Genomic DNA, 20,640 nt, shown 5'->3' on the forward strand with positions numbered 1-20,640 from the left:
TAAGTCATTAGTGTATGAAAAATTACATTGTTACTAAGTTATTTGTTCCTAATGACATCCATAAAACAGAAAAATTTGACCCATAAACAATGCTGAGTATATTTAATGCAACTCATTATAACAAGACACTTTGATTCCACAGAGATGGAAAATACATTGTAGGCAGAGCACAGTGTTAGAACTATGTATTTTTAATATTAAGTTAAAATAAAGTAACCTATAAAGATGTACCAACTCTGTATTTTAGTATATTGTCTCAATATGTTTATACCAAATAGACTAAGTACATGTTTAAATATTTGAAGCAATTAGTAGCTGAACTGAACAGTTTGGTTTTGATATAGTGGAATTTTAGCACTACTTAGCACTATTTGAAAATGGAGTTCTCTCTTCATTGGTTTTAATAATTAGAAGGAAAATTGACCAATTTAAATGTATTCATTTAAAGTCTGAGGTGATTTTTAAAAGACAGCTTTTCATACACATTACTCAACCAGGATCTTTGGAAACATGGCTTATTTTTGTATCTTATAGTCCTGGAACTCAGTGATGGCTTTTGCCAGCAAGGTAAATAAATTTATAATTTAGAAAGATCATTATTTTTTCCATGTCCTTTGCAATCCTGTTTCTTAACAGTAATTCAGTAGGGGCAATGAATAATTTTAGAACTATAAATAAAGATTAGGGCTTTTAAGAAAATACTATAGCAAGATATCTTTTCAAATTGTGCTGAATAGTGCTAAAAATTCTACTACAAATTCTAGACCTCATAGATGTCTCTCCAGATCAGAGGCTAAATTAATATTCTGACACTCCTCTTCTAATCATTGAATACATCATTCATATGTTTGTGAAACATACAAGTAAAAGATAATTCTGAGAACTACTTAAAATGACTAGTTAAGAAGGGTTAGAACCTACAATGAGTACCTGAACACTAATTTCATTTTAATACTTCCAACCCAATCAGACTCTATGGCTGAATTTGGAGCTTCCCTTAAAGGCCACAGTGATGACAGAGGAATTCTGAAAGGACTTTTTTCAGTCAGGATTTCTTGGTGAAGGTACTCCTTCATTGGATGTACATTTCTCATCAGATCATGCCTAGACAAACTAGGTAATGGAACAAAACTAGACCCTTAGTGTAGAAGGATTATGGCAGATGGGAAGAGACAGCAGCAAACAATTTATTTTCATATGTGGAAGATCATGATGCCAAGGATTTACATTAACAGAAAGGTCTAGCCTTCTTCCATTTAAATAAAAGTGAAATTTGTGAAGTCCTCTGTAAGAATCAAACTGCAAATGTTCAGTAAAAGTTGGACCAAGTGGTCCCTGAGCACTAGCTCAGATTCCGATTCTATAAGTCTTTATTTATTTATGTGTTTGGTGAGGCAGTTGGGGTTAGATAACTTGCCCAAGGTCACACAGCTAGTGAGTATCAAGTGTCTGAGGCCGGATTTGAACTTTGGTCCTCCTTACTCCAGGGCTAATGCTGTATTCACTGTACCACCCAGCTGCCCCCTATAACTCTTTAAACTGAAAAATTACCTGTCACCCCCATCACCTAGCACCTAATAGGTAATAGGTACTTAATAAACACTTGCAGATTGATTGAAAGTCTGAGTGTTTACCCTTTAAAATTTAAGGTAGCTAAATCTTCCATAAGTTGACTTAAGTACAAGCAGATTGTCTAGTTTTTTTACTTCTTTCTTGTGTGCAATTTCACTCAAGGTTAATGAAGATGATTGGAGGTTTCTGCTAACTGGTGGCATTGGTCTGGACAATCCTTTCTCCAATCCTTGTATATGGCTTCCCCAGAAATCTTGGGATGAAATATGTCGATTAGATGAATTGCCAGACTTCAAAGGCATTCGTAAGGAATTTGTGTCACTGAAAGATGGATGGAAAAAAGTATATGATAGTTTGGTATGTATAAAAAATTGTTTCATGAAATTTTTGCTTATTATATGGTTTTAATATAAAAAAAGAGAATGTTTATTTTCTAGTCTTCATCTTTAAATAAAACAAGTAAATAAGCTAGACAGGTATTAAAATAAAACGTTAGTTTATTCTGTCATTGTTGTACTATGCACTGCTTGAAAATTGTCACTAAATTTGGAATTTTTAACATTAATTTGATTATATGTTTTGAAATATAAAGGTAAAGATGTTTTCCTAGGTTGAATAATCTATGGAAACACTATTGTTGAATTGACAAAAACCATGAAAATGTTAAACTGTCTTATATTTATGTGTGTGTGTGTGTAAATACATATACACATATATACATATGTATGTATGTATGTATGTATATATATGTGTAAATACATATACACATATATACATATACATACATATATTTTTATGGTTTTAAAAAACTTTTCACTAGCAAGTGATTAATGAACAGTGATTGACTTGGAGAGAAAGTTGAGCCAACACAACATTGGTAACAGTGGAGCAGAAAAGGAATGGGCAGCTTTCACAGATTTGGTGTACAGAACCACATTTAGTCATTTGGGTCAGAATACTTACAAACATCAGGACTGATGTGATGAAAATGATGAGGAAATTCAGAAGGTACTAAATGAAAAATGAGAACTCTATAGGGACTAGCTGTACAATAGTCCATCCATTGCTAGAAAGGCAACATTTAATTCTATCAAAAGTAAAGTACAAAGCAAAGCTTAGAGAGATGCAGGACTCTTGGTTCAGTAAGAAGGCAGATGAAATTCAGTTTTATGCTGATAGTAACAATCCAAAGCACTTTTATGATGCCGTGAAAGCAATTTATGGGCCAAAGACCTATCATCATATGAACTACTCAGTGCTGATGGAGCCATATTGATTAGTGATAAGGACATGATTAAAGAGATGGGCTGAACACTTTCATAGTGTTCTCAACAGACCATCATAAATCAATGCTGAAGCTATTGACTGTTTACCTCAGTTTGAAGTCTAAACTTTGGAAGAAAATTAGTTCTAATATGATTTTCACATGGCATTTAGGTGTTTATTGTAACAAAAACTTGAAGTCTTAATGTTTTCAGAATATAGAAAATTAAATTTTGTATAGGAAATAAGGAAATACTCTTTTCAGAAATTAACAAGCCTATGTCATATCATATACCAAAACCTACCCTTCTTAGATTCATGTCATTGAACTCATTCCCTTTCTGATCCCTATCACCACTAGCCTGTGGTGTTGTCACTTAAGGTTTGGTATATATTCATTTAAAATTTCTACTTTTGGACCCCTCAGATGCCTTATTGGGATGTGGAGGGGGACCTTGTAATGTTAGTAGAGTACAAGCTATGTCAGAGCCTGGTGAGACCATAAATCTTGTTTCTGAGGGTTAGCCTAGATAATTGGAGAGTGGATTTCACCACGTTGGCCAGAGTAGTGAAATTTACTCTGGGAGACAATTTCATTATTGGGGGAGGGGGGGTGGGGTTGAGGTATGTGTGCTGAGATCTACCTTGTGCTTTGTTAAGCAATTTCTAAGCAATTTCCTTGCTACAACCCTGTGAAGTGTATGGTATAATTAATTTTATAACCTTTTCACATATGAGGAAACAGGGCTTAAAAGGGTCACACAGTGAAACAGTATTTGAACCCAAAACGTTTATGTAATTAGATTTCAGTCAATTTGATTCCTCCATTTTTACAGGAACCACACCATGAGTCTTTTCCTGAATCATGGGAAGAAAAAGTAAATGACTTTCAAAGGATGCTTATTATTCGCTGTCTGAGACCTGACAAGGTAAATGTGAATCTGAGCTTTGAGATTAAAGTACATGCTTTCCAAGGCTATATTTCCTAAAAGTAAGCCTTTACCCACAAAAACTGATTATATATGAAAAGTATAAGTATATGAAAAAGTTGATGCATTAAAGTTATGTCAACTTTGAAACTAGCCAGAATGGCTTTTATGCTATAGGAATTTTATTTCATAACTTGAAACTACAAACTACTATTTCCTCCTGGCTTTTGCTCTGCCTTTTCTCAACATTTCTACAATCTAATTTCAGTCCTTGTCACTGCTCTGATCCTGTTCAGTGGTTGTAATGCTGGCTCACTTAGTAAATTATTTGAATTACTTGACAAATGTTCATGTATCTGGTCTTGTATTTTGGGCTGGCTTTCCACAGCCTATAACAGTTATTTAGTGCTATCCTGACTACCAAGGACTGTGCTAACTTTTAAAATAAATACCGCCCAAGGATAGCAGTACCCTAAGGATTCAACTCACATGCTTTTGAAAGAAGTGTTAATCTTTGCAATTTTGTATGCTGGATGAGATTTGTTATATACTAAGATGACTACATGCATGTCTAATACAAAATATTAGAAAATAGTCACTTCTCATTCTGGTATATACTAATTCTTACCAAGAAAGTGTTTAATAAGATGTTACCTTGTTCCAAATATTTCTCTTTCCAAGTATTTTACAAATTCTTGCCCAATTAAATTCTTTGAAAGGAAGAAACTAGTTAAGCATTTTCAGAGTTTTAAATTACTATATAGCCCACCTTGTTCCAAATAAAAGATGAGGCTTTGCTTGTATTAGGTGCTTCATAAATGACTAGTGAATGACAATAAAATAATGATTTTTATAACCCTGCTTTAAAAAAATTGGGTGGAGAATGCGTTCAGAGTACATCAGACCAAAGCTTTTCAAAAGGTAATGAAGATTGAATTTAAGCACACCTAAAACATCTTGAATAATTAAGTTATCAAGGAAAAGAGTTCTTGGCTCCCAGCCATTTAAAAACCCTATCAGACATTTCTTCATATCTATTCTACATAATTTGTATCATGATTTTCCTGTTCTCAGTGAAGAAGTATATTAGTTAATCACCTTCTTCTCTATTATCATACACATGTAAAAGCCAGTGAGGGCCTTTTGTGGTCAGAGGAAGAGCCTAGCTAAGTTCAGATGACCTCACCAGGTTTACTGCTGGGTCATATTTGGAGACTTTATGCTAGGTTACAGAAAAGTGATCTACAAGGATGAAAGGTCTACCTATGCCAACATAATCACAGAGCATTAATGTGTGAAGGAAGAACCATTCTTTTACCCAAGAGTTCTTTTCCAAACCCTGAAATTCTCTTATGCTTTCTCTGAATCATCTTCCATAACATTAATTTTATTTCTATTGGAGGTCCCAGTTACTAATAATAAATTAAGGTTTTGGAAAGCTGCATTTTTTAAAGCCACATACTTGAATTGTGACTAAAAATTTAATATGAAGAAAGTCAATTACCCCAAAATATGAGAAAGTTTTTACTTGTAGCAGCTCCCTTGTTAAATAGCAAATTTACATAATATTGCCTGTAGAAATTGTTTGTTTGTTTTCCCCACATCTTTCCTATGCAAGAGATCCTGGCTATACAAATACATATCAAGAAAATCATCAGTTGATCCATTTCCAGGTTATGATATTCTTCTATTGTCAGATCATCAAAAAAAATTTATATACTCAAACAGCATAAAAAAACCAGGGTTTCTGGAATGTTGTAGTCTTCAACATACAGTGAGTGGGAAGTTCACCATTTCCTCAGCAAGAAAAATAAGAATTTTCTAAAAACTGTCCTTCACAATTCCAGTGTTGTATGAATCTTCATATCAATTCACTGTCTAATGCCAATTAAGCCATCATGAATCACAGTGCAAGTTTTATTACACTCAAAATGTGATGTACCCCACCAGCAGTCAATGGGGAATGTGTCATTTACAATTCAGCCAGAAGTATTTACATGTTAGATAGCCAGGTTTGTGTTACTTTTTGACATGAATAGTGTGACAATTAAACTGTTCTGTGATTACTCTTTAAGACTTCAATATTATATGCTTACCAGAGATCATCATTTAGATGATTTAGATACTGGTCTTCTACTCTACCAAGCATAAGAAACACTCGGCCATATCTGGTAAGTTTGCATTTGGAGAGTGGATGAAGCCAGCCTTTGGCATCTACAAAAGAGATGTTGGTTTTGACTTTAAAATATCAGGCAGAAACACACACTAACAATCCATGTGTTTTTGCAATGATCATCACTTTGAAGAAAATGAAGAAAAGTTAGTTCCTTGCAAAGTCCACACACAAGGACATTTAAATTTTAAAGACTCTATCTCGAAACTGGGATTGATTTTAAAGGTAAATGATGATATTCTGCCATTTTATTCAGAAGAAGAAATCAGGCTACAAATTATATGTTACTTATAACATTCTCTCCTAAAAGAGATCAGTCGTAGATTCAGAGTTAGAGAAGACCTAAAAGGTCAACTGGTCTAACCTCTACCTGAAAAAGAATTTCCATTATAACACACTTAATAAGGGTCATCCAAGCTTTCCCGTGAAGGCCTCCAATGAGGGTGAACCCTCTACTTCTCAGGCAGCCATTTCACTTTTCACTCTAAAGATTAGGAATTTCACTCTAAACATTAGGAATTTTTTTCCACATGTCAAACCTATCCTTCCTTATAACTTCCACCCATCTTTCCTAATTTTACTCAATGAGACCAGACAGAACAAGATATTTGAAGATAGCCATAATGCCCTCTTATAAGTCTTCTCTATGCCAAACAGTCCCAGGTCCTTCAATCAATTTTCATTTAGTACATATAATTTAGATGTCCCTGCTTGTATCTGGACATATTTCTAATGCCGTCATCTATTTAATATGTTTGTGCATCCTTGAAAAAAATAGGGAAAGGGAGCAGTGACAGCATTCGTTCTGCAAAACCAAGTATTCCCCATGCGATCACCTCTTTCCACCTAAATGCCTCCCCTCTTTCTCACGGCATATAGTAAGCATTATGTAAATGTTAGCAGTTGTTGTGGTTATCGTACTTGATCTAGAAAGTGTTTTTAAGCACTTATAATCCTTAGGAAGGAAGGAAGGAAACATGCATTTATTAAGTACCTAGTTTGAGCCAGGCATTGTGCTACAAATATTACTGTACTTTATACATATCTCATTTGATATGAGACATATATCTATTTTTATATTTATCTCTTTGTATTACAACATGAGTATTATACTTTACAAAAAATAGCTCATTTGATTTTCACAACAACCCTAGGAAGTAAATGTTATTTTTATCCCCATTTTACAGCTGAGGGAAATGAGATAAATAGAGGTCCAATGACTTGTCCAGGGTCACATAGCTAGTAAGGGTTGAGATTTAAACTCAGAACTTCCTAACAATAGCAACAATAATATTAAGAGCTAACATTTATATAGTTCTTACTATGTGTCAGATATTGTGCTAAGCACTTTACAATTATTATCTCATTTGATCCTCACAGCAAGGATCAACTTGATTCCTCCCTACCTAGGAAATAGGTGCTATTATTATCCCCATTTTACAGATGAAGAAACTGAGTCAAATAGAGTTTAAGTTATTTGTCCAGGGTCATACAGCTAGTAAATGTCTGAGGTCAGAATTGAAGTCGGGTCTTCCTGACTCTAGGTCCAGTTTCTTCACCACACAGCCTGGCTCTCTTAGGTAAATGGCTTTTCTTCAAGCAACTTTATTTAACCCTAAACATTACCTTTAAAATTGGAAGTATTTCTTTTCCCTCTGAACCCAAAGGTGATCACATTTTCAGGTCACTAAATAGCAGCAATTTGCTCCATTATAGCAGAGGAATGATATCACTTGATATATGCAAAATGCCTACTTTGGAGGCTTTGTTGTATGCGATTCCATATTTAAATGGAGGTAGCCATCCAGTCTGAGTACTTGGAAAATATCCCTTGTATTCTTGGTGCCCCATCTGCTGTCAGTGACCAAAATAATACAACCAAATTGTTGTATAAGTCAGAGCCAAAGCAAAGGTGATCTTCTCCCACTTATATTTTCAGGAATACATTTGCAATTTTCTTATAAGGACAGGTGTAAAAATTCTCAGGCCGTTTTCACATTCTTGTATCTCCCTAAGTTCAGTAATATTGTTGGCTGCCATATTCAGTCCTGCCAGAAACATATCCATTGGAAAAAACAAACAAACAAAAAAACCTAATAGGTAGTAGATTGTAATTCTTTATCCTTTTTCTAAGGCAGGGATTAAACAATGTTTATGTTCTCACCTAGAAATAATTTTTTATTGCTTTTAATTAGCCATATAACACAGATGAGGATAGGAGCAATGTGGATAGACACCTTAATTAGCTTTTCTATCTGCTACTTAAATTCTGTGGGAAATTAGAGTATTGATACCTGTGATAGGAAAAAACCTTTATTTTCTTCCTCTGAGAAGAAAGAAACCATAATAAGTACTTTCTACCTATAGACTAAGTTGTAATCTTCGTTCTTAAAATACTAATTAGGACCTGGAGGATAAGTTGACTTATTTACACTCAAATTTATTTGATTGCTTTTCCATGAAAGCCTAATAGAAGTATAAACTTTTACAATAATAAATCTGCTTTGGTGTAAGCTCTATGAAGCCAGGGGATAAATCTTGCCTGTATCCTTTCATTCCCATTTCTTTTTTTAAAAAATTTTATTATTTTGATTTATCAGCAATCACTTCCATATGCTTTTGAGTTTAAAATTTTTCTCCCCCTTCCTCCCCACCACCCTCCGCAAGACAGCACACAATATGATATAGGTTGTACATTTACATTCCTATTAAACATATTTTCACATTAGTGAAGTTGTAAGTAAAAATTAAAACCAATAGGAGGAACCATCAGAAAGAGGAAACAAAACTCAACAGAAGAGAAAAAAAAATGACAGGAATTCAACTTCCATAGTTCTTTCTTTGGATGTGGATAGCATTTTCCATCACAAGGCCTCTGGAGATGTCTTAGATCCTTGTATTGCTGAGAAGGGTTAAGTTTATCAATATTAGTCATCGCACAATGTGGCTATTATTGTGTATAATGTTCTCTTGGTTCTGCTCACTTCACTCAGCATCAGACCATACAAGTCTTTCCAGGTTTTTCTGAAGTCAGCCTGTTCATCATTTCTTATAGCACAATAGTATTCCATTACATTCATATACCACAATTTGCTCAGCCTTTCCCCAATTGATGGGCATCCTCTCAATTTCCAATTCTTTGCCACCACAAAAAGAGCTGCTATGAATATTTTTGTACATGTGGGTCCTTTTCCTATTTGTATGATCTCTTTGGGATGTAGCCCTAGAAGTGCTATTGCTGGGTCAAAGGGTATGCACATTTTTATAGCCCTTTGGGCATAGTTCCAAATTGTTCTCCAAAATGGTTGGATCATTTCACAACTCCACCAACATCCATTCCCATTTCTTACCACCTAACAGAGCTCCTAGTGTATAACAAGTGCTCAATAAATATTTAATGAATAGGGTGGCAGTCACTAAGTAATAGAGTCTTTCTAGAGTGTATATAACTACATTAGTTGGCATAAATGTTCCTGAAGGAAACTTTGAAAACTGTCTATAAGTGAAAAGAAATGTATATTTCTGTAAAGAGAAGTTAGTTTAGTATTTAGCAGAGTGTGTTGCACGTAGAGAGTATTTAGTAAATGCTGGATAATAATATGTTAAGTCAGCTATTTACATCTTAGCATCTAAGATAAAGCTCTTGGAAAATAAGCAGAGAGACTCTGATTATGTAGTCTTCCACAATATTGGCTCATCCAAGGCATGAAGCCCATCAAGCCTTTTCAGTGTTTTAGTCATGAGCAGAAATGTTGAGATGGAAGAGCAGATCACATATCATAGGCTCATCAACGATGCCTTATGTGGTAGGCAGTTTATTTTCATTTTGTCTAACAGTATTAAATAGGAATCTTAAATTTTGCCCAAGTTGTGAGTCATAGAAGAATTGGAAGGATTGAGGAACCGTTTGTGCAATATAGTATGGTAAAACACCAGCATAATCAGAATCCCAACAAAATCCTAACAGAATCCCAACAGAATCCCATGATTCCTAATTTGGATGCCGATCTGTATTGGTAGAGGGAGTTTTTGTACCTCTACAGTAGCTCTCTATGCTGAAGAAATCCCAAGACTTGGTAAGGTTGGATATTTAGTATTCACTTTTTCAAGCCCTGAGGCACTCACTATTCAGTGCACTCCAGTGCCTTATAAACTAACTAATATCCAAAATTTTCTTGTTCTTTACTCTTTACTTTTTTCTTTGATCCAGTTTCTTTCCTTGGGGCTTTAATTTCTTTTCTCACCTCATTCTATACCATTTGAATGTTACTTCCATGCTCTGAACTATAACAGTTTTTGTTAAACCTAGGCAATTTTTACACCAATTTATTTTGGAATCTTAATTAATGAACAATTAGTCCTTCCCTTTCCAAGTAGTTCAAGAAAGTACCGTCTGAAGCCACAGAGGCAAAAAACAAAACAAAACAAAAGCCTTCTATCTGATCACTTGTAAATGGGCAGGAAGACATCATCTAGAATTGGAATGAGCTGTCTTAGGAAGTAATGAATTCTTTGTCCCTAGGAGTCTTCAAGGGAATGATGGGTGACAAAGTATCAAGATTTTGTAGAGATTCTTATTCAGGTACAGGATGAACTACATCAGAAGTATCAAATACCAGGCTCACCACTGCTGAGTGCTGCCCACACCAGATTAAAGTGTGTTTGGGAAATAGCTAACAAAATACATAAAAATACAGTAGACCACAGATAATGTTAATATGTGGTTTTCTAAGTTCAGTGACCCCTGTTTCTATTTGTGTTTGACACCACTGAACTAAATGACCTTTCAGCTCCCTTCCAACACTGAGATTCTGTGAGAGTAGAAACAAATTTTCCCACCATGCGTGAATCAGGGAAGAAGCCTAATTCCCCTACTCCTCTGTAATCTGTGGAGAATTATTGTCTATAATTATAGTAGCCCAATCTCTTATGTGTGGGTTGAAAGTCTGATGAAAACATATTTTAAAAGTGTGTAGTTGTATATCTTATTACAATGTAAATGTACTTTTATAAACATTTAATTTCTAGGAGACAGATATCAAATTCTTTATGAATAGTATAATGTAACTTATAAATCCTTGAATAAAGACTTCTATATTAATTATCTCCATTATTACTCCACAGATGGTACATTAGTAGTTTCATACTAGAGTAATCTTGGCTAAATGCAAAGGATGAACAAAAATATATTAAGTGCTTATTATATTCCATGCCCTGCGCTAAGCCTAGAAGTATAAGTACAAAAAGTGGGATAGCCCCTGTTTCAAGGAGCTTCCTTTCCAATGATATAGACAATCCATAAAAGGGAATGGTGGCCATGAGGGTGTTTTGGTCAGAGGAATCTTAGGATTGGTAAATTGATTGGTGAGTAGTGAATTTATACTCCCTTTCCAGGAGTGTTACTATTGATTTGCTTGCTGTGCTTTGTTTGAGAGAGAGAAGGTGAAAAGTAGGGGATGGGGTAAGCACTTAGAAGCAGAGCAGAAAGCAAGATGACCTCAAGTGGACAGCTAGATGGATGGAAGTGAAACATGGTTTGGGGGCTAGCTATAGTTAAGTCTTCACTCCTTCTGTCCCTAATCAAGACAACTCAGCTAGAAGTTGTGAGTCCTACAGTTGAGCAAATTAACTGCCCCAGAGCTTAGGGTTTGGATTCTGTAGGTCTGATGAATTCTTAGGGTCTGGGTGAGCAGAAGCAGGGCAGCCAGCAAAGTGAACTGGCAGGTGGGTGGCTGGAAGCAAATTTTTTGGTAATCAACTACCTTAAATATGGTCTTCGTACATACTCAGTATATAAAGTATAGTTATAAAAAAAGGAATATTGTGAAAAATTACTCTGATAACAATGAATAATTAAGGAATAAGATGACCACAGCTCTCTGTTATTCTAAAATAGATTTTAGGTTTTTAGCATCCTCGTTCTCTAAAGTACTTAACAACAAATTTAATTTTTAAAGGTCTCTTCTTTGCTTTTTTAGATTATTCCAATGGTACAAGAATTTATAACTAGCCATTTGGGACGTCCATTTATTGAACCACCACCATTTGATTTGTCCAAGGCATTTGGAGATAGTAACTGCTGTGCACCACTGATTTTTGTGCTGTCTCCTGGTTCTGATCCTATGGCAGCCCTTCTCAAATTTGCTGATGATCAGGTAATTTTAAAATAGATATGTATTATGTTAGATGTTGTTTTTCCTAATTAAGGGAAAGGTTTGTTTGAAATCTAAATCCTAGTCATATATGTATGGCTTAAAAAGAGGCCCTGAAAGGATTGGTGGTTGAGGGCTAATGGACCCCTAAACATCTCATGTAAGAATACTAGTAGAAATTTCAGATTATAGGAGTTGTGGCTTACTAGCCCCTAACCTGGAAGTGAGCTTCATAGCTTCCATATGTCTGCGGCACTCTATGAACTACTGCATGATCTGTGGCAGAAGGATACAATTCCCTCTGAAAACTAAGCACCTTCACCATCCCAGTCTTTTTGCCCTTGGGCTTAGTGGGGAATGAGAAGGATGGGATCCAACCCTTTCTCTTTTCGTTTTGTATAGGAAAAATTAAAGATAGGAACAGGGCCTGTGATTTCATTGGTATAGGTAAGTCACAGGTGAGGAAACTCTTTTCCTCCAATGAAGGTCAAGTTCTGTCCCTTTCTTGACTTGTTATGTCAGCAACAAATTAAACTAGGGGACTAGCTGATTTAGGGGAACGCAAAACAGTAAAAATCACATTTCTTTAAAATCATAAAGAACTTGCTGTATAATTTCTTGTCATACATACCTGAATGGGAAGATGAGCTAAACAGTAGTAGGATTTAATCTTTCTTACTCTCCCTTTGGGAAGAATTAAAATTTCTCCTTGTTTTGTAACCATTATGAATTTTTAAAATTAAAAACAGCTATAATATACAACACAATTTGTAGTTTTTTAAATGTCTTAACATAGCGTAGAATTCTTACATTCTAGAAAATAGTGTATTATAGTAGAAAGAACGTTGTATTTGGAGTAAAGAATTTGTTTAAGAAAGAAAGTATCAGAATAAAAACTAAAAAATGGTGTTAACATTAAATATCCATCATCATGATACATTATGGATATTTCTTGTTAGACATAAATTTGTATAATGAAATATTTCACTTGTTGAATTGATAAATTAATAACTTCCACTAAAGTATTCTGTTCTTTGTGGTGTAGAAGTAACCCTTTATTCTTGAAAGCTATGTCAATGGAATGAAAATTCTGGAAAGTCTCACCAAGTTACAAAGACCTGCCTAAAGATTAGTATGTTGTCTAATGGCCCACCTAATTAAGTTTAGGAAGGTTCATCACCACATTGGTCTCAAGGTGATGAATTTTCCAGCTGTAGGAATTCTCAGAGACCTTCTACCAATTCATAGAGGGGTTCTGATCTATGTTAGTGAAGGGGGCCCTCACACCAAGGAGACTAATGTATTACACCCAAATTAAAACGTATGGAAATCTGGGAAAGAGAACTCAATATAATCCTTATTATATCTGAGGAAAGAACCCTTTCCTACTAGAAGACTGAAATTATAAATAGACAAATTCCTGTAGAGAGATTGACCGTATCGGCATTCATCCTCTACAAAGCAGCATGATAGTTGTTGTCTTGACCTCTCTAGTTGCTTCTTAGCTACTCTAGCAATAGTATGCTAGCATGTCTTTCTCTAATCTAATCTCCAACCTGGTATTATGCAGGGCTGCATAACACAAATCTCTTCTGATACTAAGAGTGTCTGGTACACTGTAAACACTTATTATGTGTTTGTTGATTGACTAACTGATCTTATCCCCATGGATGCTATAAACTCACCCACAGCCAAAATCATAACTGAGTCAGGTGGAAGCTAGTGGTGGAGTGCAAGAGCAATCTGGCTTAGAACTACTTCCTATTATTTCCATAGAGGATCATGAGCATTAGGGATCAAGAGGAAATACTACTGGGTCTCTAGATTACATTCCCCTCCCCCACCTAGTGTCACAGACTGCTAAAAAAGTAACCAGAAGGCAGTGGCACCAGGAAGGATATTTATGTGTCTTGTGCCATAATCTTTGAAAGTCACAGAAAAATATGAATGCAATAGACCTAAGTGTTGGATATATTTTCTCACTGACCCCCTTTTAAAAATCAGAAGCAGTGGTAAAGTGGGACTTGAATTCTAAATTTTGCTTTCTGGACAAATTAACTAGAAGTCAGTTCTTCCAAAAATCATGGGGTAGACTTGTCAGTGTATTTAAAATTCTCTTAGGGTTTTTCAGATTTGAAATTTCTAATGGATGGTTCATATTTCACTTTGTGATGTTAATGAGGTTTTTCTGATTTTTTTTCATCCTTATTTTCTTCAACAAATTATAAAAAGAACTAGATATTAGAAATATTTACTTTCTAGGATATAAAAATTCTACTCTATTTTGAAAATTAAAATTTGATTTCTTTATTAGGTCATAATTATGTAATAGTCAATTTTTTTATCTCTTCCTTCAAGTCAAAAATCGCCTTTATTTATTTATTTATTCATTTATTCATTTACTTACTTATTTATTTATTTGTTTGTTTGTTTGTTTATTTATTTATTTATTTATTGCCCATTTGTTATCACCACTTCTTATTAAGCCTTAATCACTGAATGGGCCTTGCCTCAGTGAAACTGAGACCTGTTAAAGACCTTAGCTTGAAAAGGCCAAGGTCCCCCACTGCATCCTGAGCCATCTCCAGTTGTCCTGATCCATATCTGGCGGGAAAGTAAGGTCGGTGACTTTGCACGGCCCTCCCTCACTTCAAGCCAATTCACTTGCATGTCATGGCATCACCTCCCTGATGTCATAATCCTCTTCAAGAACAGAAGACAAACAACAACATCACCATTTTAACCATCAAAAGCTATATGAAATAATAATAATAAATAAATAAATAACATTTGCTTTACATATATTCTCTACTGTCATCCTCATATAACAACTCTATGAAGTAGGTGCTTTTCTTACCTCCCATTTCATAGCTAAGGAAATTAAAGCTAAGAGAGATTCAGGGACTTGGCCCAGGGTCACATAGTGTCTCGGGCAGGATTTGAACTCAGGTCTTCCTGACTCCAAGTCCAGTACTATACTCTCTCACTTCCCAAGAAATCTCTCTTTATATTCAGGATTACTGCATGAAGTAGTTCTTCCATGAATTGGCTGACTACATCTAGTACTCCGAAGAGTCCTCAAATCAAATACGGATTCTGCACTATTCCCCAGTCCTTGGAAATGACACATAATTAAATCTGACTAATTTAATATGATGGATAAAATACTCTCATTGAGTGTTTAGAAGGATGTGTTCCCATTTTGGTAACTTTTATAACATGTCTTGTATGCAGGGATACGGTGGATCCAAACTTGGCTCCTTATCTCTCGGACAAGGACAAGGGCCCGTTGCTATGAAAATGATAGAGAAAGCAGTCAGGGAAGGGACCTGGGTTGTTCTTCAGAACTGCCATCTTGCAACGTCCTGGATGCCAACACTGGAGAAGGCTTGTGAGGTAAGAAGTCATTGTTTTCAAGAAATGATGTCATTGAGAATGATGATAATAAATATAGAGAAATAGCTTACATGTAACCTCGCTGATTTTTAAGAAAGTATAAGGTAAGATGATGAGTTTGTCTGCGGAATAGTCCTTAGTGGTCAGTCAGCAGTATTTGTTGAGTTTCCACTGTTCCATGAGCATCACACTACCCTCATTACAAATGAGAACATACAATATACATATGTAAAAAGGGTTTAACATATTTACCAAGCCATTGACAGATGAATGTACATCAGATTTAATGACCATGACTTGCACTGTGCTTATAAGCTTCATTTCTGTTTTGTCAGAAAATATCTAGGATGGTCAAATGGTTCCATTGCCAAATCAATAAAATCTTTTCTCTTAACACGTCACTAATCCTTCTTTCCAAGGTCAAAAGCTCATAGAGAAGATTGGAAAGAAAATGAAAACAAGTGTGATGACACACATATGCAGTGTATGATCTTTTATTCAGTATTATTTTTCAATTTAACTCAGCAAATACTTATTAAATACCGTCCGTGTTCACAGTACCCATGTTGAGGGAGATATAGAAATGAAAGTCTCTGCCTTTATGGAGCTTACAACTTAGCAGAGTCTACCAAATAAGTACATAAGAGAAATACATATAAGGTTCTTTGTAAGGTCCAAAAAAGATGTGTTAGCATATAAATTTAATTGTAATTAAAGTGCCATGATGAGACTACCCTTTTATAACTTTCCTAATTCTTTTCCATGCACTAGAATTTAATTCTTAGGACTATCTGAGAAGTTTAAGGATATAAAGTTACAATTGTTACATGGGGAAATGAAAACATAGAAATAAGTAAACTTTGGTGTAATTTCCAATGTTCATTGGAAAACGTATCAGGGTGTAGGGGAATACATTTGCATAGATAGTAATCATACACTATCAGTAAGCCAATGAGCCTAACTGAACTCGGTATCTGATAGTCACCCCCTGACATACCCTGGCCATCCAGGAGGGTCCTTGGAGAGGCCATGTAATTCAACAAACATTTATTGGACTCCAACTATGTGCAAAGCACTGGGCTAGGTAGGCTCTGGGGAAACAAAGAAGAAAATGTACACAACCGTTGCCCTCACGGCACTTACAATGTAGTGGGGCCAGGGGAGATGAGCGTTCAGCAAGGTAGAATGTTTGAAAGATGGAAGGATGAGCTTAATTTGGGACATACTGAGTTTGAGGTGTCCATGAGGGATTCAAGAGATCCAGAAAACAATTGGAAGACATGTGACTAAAATTCAGAGGCTTGTACATTGATCAAGGAGCTGTTATACTAGTGATTCTTAAAGCCATAGGAATGAAAGAAATTAATTGCAAAGGGAGGAAAAGAAGGATAAGGACACCCACACTTTAGGAGCTGAAGGAGAAGATGAACTAGTGAGTGAGAAGCAGTCAGGCAGACGGGAGGAGAACATAAGAAAGAAATGTCAGAGAAGCCAGAGGGGGAGTATCAAGAAGGGAGCTGGGGTCAGTGGTACCAGCTAATACATAAAGGCCAATGCCTGAAAAGGGGTGTTGAATATGGCAATTAAGAGATCATCACTGGCCTTAGAGAGACCACTTTTAGTGGCATGGTGGAGACAAAAGCTCTTCTGATGATTTGTCCCCAAACCTTCATGTGGCTTGTGGCTTTTCTTCTGTCTCAGCCATGGGCAAAGTGTTCTCCTGGATAGGCATTTACAGATTGTCCTTTGCCTCTTTTTGTATCCCCAGTACATAAGACAGTGCCTGCCACATAAGGTGCTGATCCGCTGTTTATTGACTAACTGATAGCTAGTTCAGTGGATAGAGTACTGGGTCTGGAGTCCAGAAGAGGAGTTCAAATCTGGCCCTAGACACTTATTAGCTGAATGACCCAGGTCAAGATACTTAACTTCAGTTTGCCTCAGATTCCTCAACTGCAAAATGAGGATAGTAATAGCACCTACCCCCCAGGGTTCTGAAAATAAAATGAGATAGTATTTATAAAGTGCTTAGCACAGTGCCTAGAACATAGTAGACATCATATAGATGCTAGACGTTATTGTGTTTTTTTTTTTACAGGCAATTATAGTTCATTAAAGAGATAGCTCTGGTTCACCTAGCTTTCTATTGAACTTGAAGGACCTGTATTGGTTTCCTCTGATTCTTCTGTATCTTCTTCTCATTTGTACTCCAGAAAGTAGTTAGAGCTTACACAAAGCAATGTGATTCCATCAATAGGGAAAACAAGTCAAAAAGTGCTCAATGGTTGTTTTAAATCAAGGGGCAGTTTTCAGTTATATATAGTTACTTGTCACAGATTATTTAAAATCTAAATCTAGGGTGTCTCTAAAACAGTGATTCTTAACCTTTTGCATGTCATGAATCTCTTTGATAGTCTGATCAAACCCATGGACCTCTTTTGCAGAATAATTTTTTTAAAAAATTCATAATGGAAGGAAATGTTAAATTTCATTTAGAAGTTAATAAAAATAAAGATGTAATCTTTCCCATCCAAGTTCATGGGCCCTCTAAAAATCTATCCATGTACCTCAGGTTTATATTTCTCTAAAATCTGTCAGTTGTAGCAACTTTTGTTGCTATTTCTGATGTATACTTTTGTAAGCTACTTATGACATAAACTATTTTAGCAAGAGTTCTTCAAGGGTGATTTGTAAAAAAGACATTTCTTTAGAAGACAGGGGTAACTTTGTGTTGTAGGAAGTTCATCATTTTCTTTAGGTTTTCTTTACTGTTTTCTATCTGATTTCTGTTTATAGGACCTAAGTCCTGAAACAACCCATCCAGATTTCCGAATTTGGTTAACAAGCTACCCTTCTCCAAATTTCCCTGTGTCTGTGCTTCAGAATGGAGTAAAAATGACTAATGAAGCACCTAAAGGTTTACGAGCTAATATTATTCGATCATACCTGATGGACCCAATCTCTGACCCTGAGTTTTTCGGTGGCTGCAAGAAGCCTGTAAGTAATGTGTTAGCCTTGTTACCTCAGCCCTGTAGAGCAATTGAAAGTGGCCTCTGGTGATTATGGATGTGTGCTCTGAGTAAAAACTACCAAATTAAATAGGCTTTCCTCACTGCAATGAAGTTGGTTTTGATTACTGATTACTGACTGCAGTGAAGTCAATTTTATTAATATTTTATTTTTATTTTACCACTAGTCTTCTTCCTTCTCAGCAGAGATTTTGTAGTACGCCATTAATAACTTAAATTTCTACTTAGGAAGTCAGATATAAGCCATTGCCAATACAAATCTGCAAGGCTGGAGATCTTGTAGCAGGATATTAACTAAGCCCTTTGCTATTTGGGACCATATCTCTAAATTAAAACATAAAAATATTTTCTCCATATAACTATAATGAGAGCCAAAATGATTATACTGGTTGATTTATGGAAATCATAAGTGCCTTTTTCAGAGTCTCCAAGATAGCTGGGAAGCCACCTACTGTTTTCATGATTAGGATTTTGTACATGAATGTCTCTGACCTAAAATTGTTTCACATCATTTTGCCATAATTAAAAATGGAAGAGAACTCATTTTAACAGGGGTTATGAACCTTGGTAAGTTGCTGCCATTAAAAAGCCCACACTTCTGTTGTCAAAGCATGTTTTGAATATACACCAATGGAAAAAATCAGAAATATAAGGAAGAACTTTTTTTTTTAAAAAAAGAAGTTAATCATGAACAATAAAAACTTAATTTTAAACTAATCTGTCATCTTGTCCTTAATGTGTAAGATTTGCATTGTCATATACCATATGTGGAGTTCTATTAATTTTTGTTCAAACAGCTTTTCTAGTATCTGGGGTCCAGGAAATGGCAGGTTCATCTCAAGCTTTGGGGTAGGGTCATTTCTGCAAGTTTGCAAAAAAATTTTTTGTTAAATTTTTCTCCTGGACCAAAACCATATCCCTTTGTAATGGTCACAGGTTTTAGTGGGGTAAGCAATAAGGAATTGCTGACCAAACTCAGACAGGATCTTGAGTCTCACAAATGAAGTATTCAAAACACCAGCTAAGCACAAACACTGATGTTTCAGAATTTTTAAGATACTCTGGTATTGAATCAAATTCTTAACTCTCAAAAATAACAACCGTCTATCCTGAGACCTTACTAAGTCATGGCTAGATATGAGGAATGAGCCTGTGTACAAATAATCACGGTTATGTGCGAACAGGATGGCAGCATGCCTGTGAATGACTTCTGCTATTTATTTCCTCTGTGGCATTTCTAGGCACATTGTACCAGTGTCTTGAGTATGCTCCTTTTGAACAAGAGAAAATTACTTCTGTCTTTTAAAAAATGGGATGGGATGAAGGGAGCACTAGACCAACTGTTCCCGGACCTTACCCCAGGGCTCACAGGTCCAGGGATGGAAGGAACCTTGGAGGCCATCTAATAATGTAGCCACTTCATTTTACCTATGAGGGAACTGAGGTCCCATCATGATGCTGCTTCTCCTAGTCCTAGTCCCAGCTTAACCATTTATTGTATGACTTAACCATTCTAAATGTATTTCTTCATTTATTAATATGAGGATAATAATACCTTTCCTAACTCAAAAAGTTTTGTGAGTATTTTATTACTTAAATATTTCAAAGATCCATGATTTTTTTTTTGAGATGGGCAGCTAGGTGGTACAGTGGGTAGAGCACAAGGCCTGGAGTCAGAAAGACTCATCTTCCTGAGTTCAAATCTGGCCTCAGACACCTACAAGCTGCATGACCTTGGGCAAGTCACTTAACCCTGTTTGTCTCAGTTTCCTTATTTGTAAAATGCTCTGGAGAAGGGAATGGCCAAACACTCCAATATCTTTGCCAAGGAAACCCCAAATAGGGTTAGGAAGAGTCAGACATGACTGAAACAATTACATAACAACTTCTTCCACTGAAACAGATTCCAACACTCTAAACATCATATTAGATAATCATCATTAGGCAGCTATGTCCAGTGATAGAGCACTGGACCAAGAGTCTAGAAGACCTGAGTTCAAATCCAGCCTCAGATATTTAATGGCTATGTGACCCCGACTAAGTAATTTAACCTTCATTTGCATGAGTTTCCTCATCTGTAAAATGGGGATGATCTTAGCACCCACTTCCTAAGGTTGTTGTGAAGA

General features: G+C 35.7%; 1 protein-coding gene across 1 annotated transcript in view; it reads left to right on the plus strand.

Moving 5' to 3' along the window:
- Window positions 1–20,640, plus strand: part of DNAH7 (dynein axonemal heavy chain 7) — a 285,950-nt gene that overhangs the window by 207,616 nt on the left and 57,694 nt on the right. The window contains exons 52-56 of the mRNA XM_020993533.2: window positions 1,735–1,929; window positions 3,672–3,764; window positions 11,916–12,092; window positions 15,324–15,485; window positions 18,282–18,482. Coding sequence (XP_020849192.1) covers window positions 1,735–1,929; window positions 3,672–3,764; window positions 11,916–12,092; window positions 15,324–15,485; window positions 18,282–18,482 — 828 coding nt within the window. The remainder of the gene's footprint in view (window positions 1–1,734; window positions 1,930–3,671; window positions 3,765–11,915; window positions 12,093–15,323; window positions 15,486–18,281; window positions 18,483–20,640) is intronic.

This window comes from Phascolarctos cinereus, unplaced genomic scaffold, assembly GCF_003287225.1.
Source record: "Phascolarctos cinereus isolate Bilbo 61053 unplaced genomic scaffold, phaCin_HiC Scaffold_726;HRSCAF=1367, whole genome shotgun sequence".
NCBI classification, from domain to species: Eukaryota; Metazoa; Chordata; class Mammalia; order Diprotodontia; family Phascolarctidae; genus Phascolarctos; species Phascolarctos cinereus.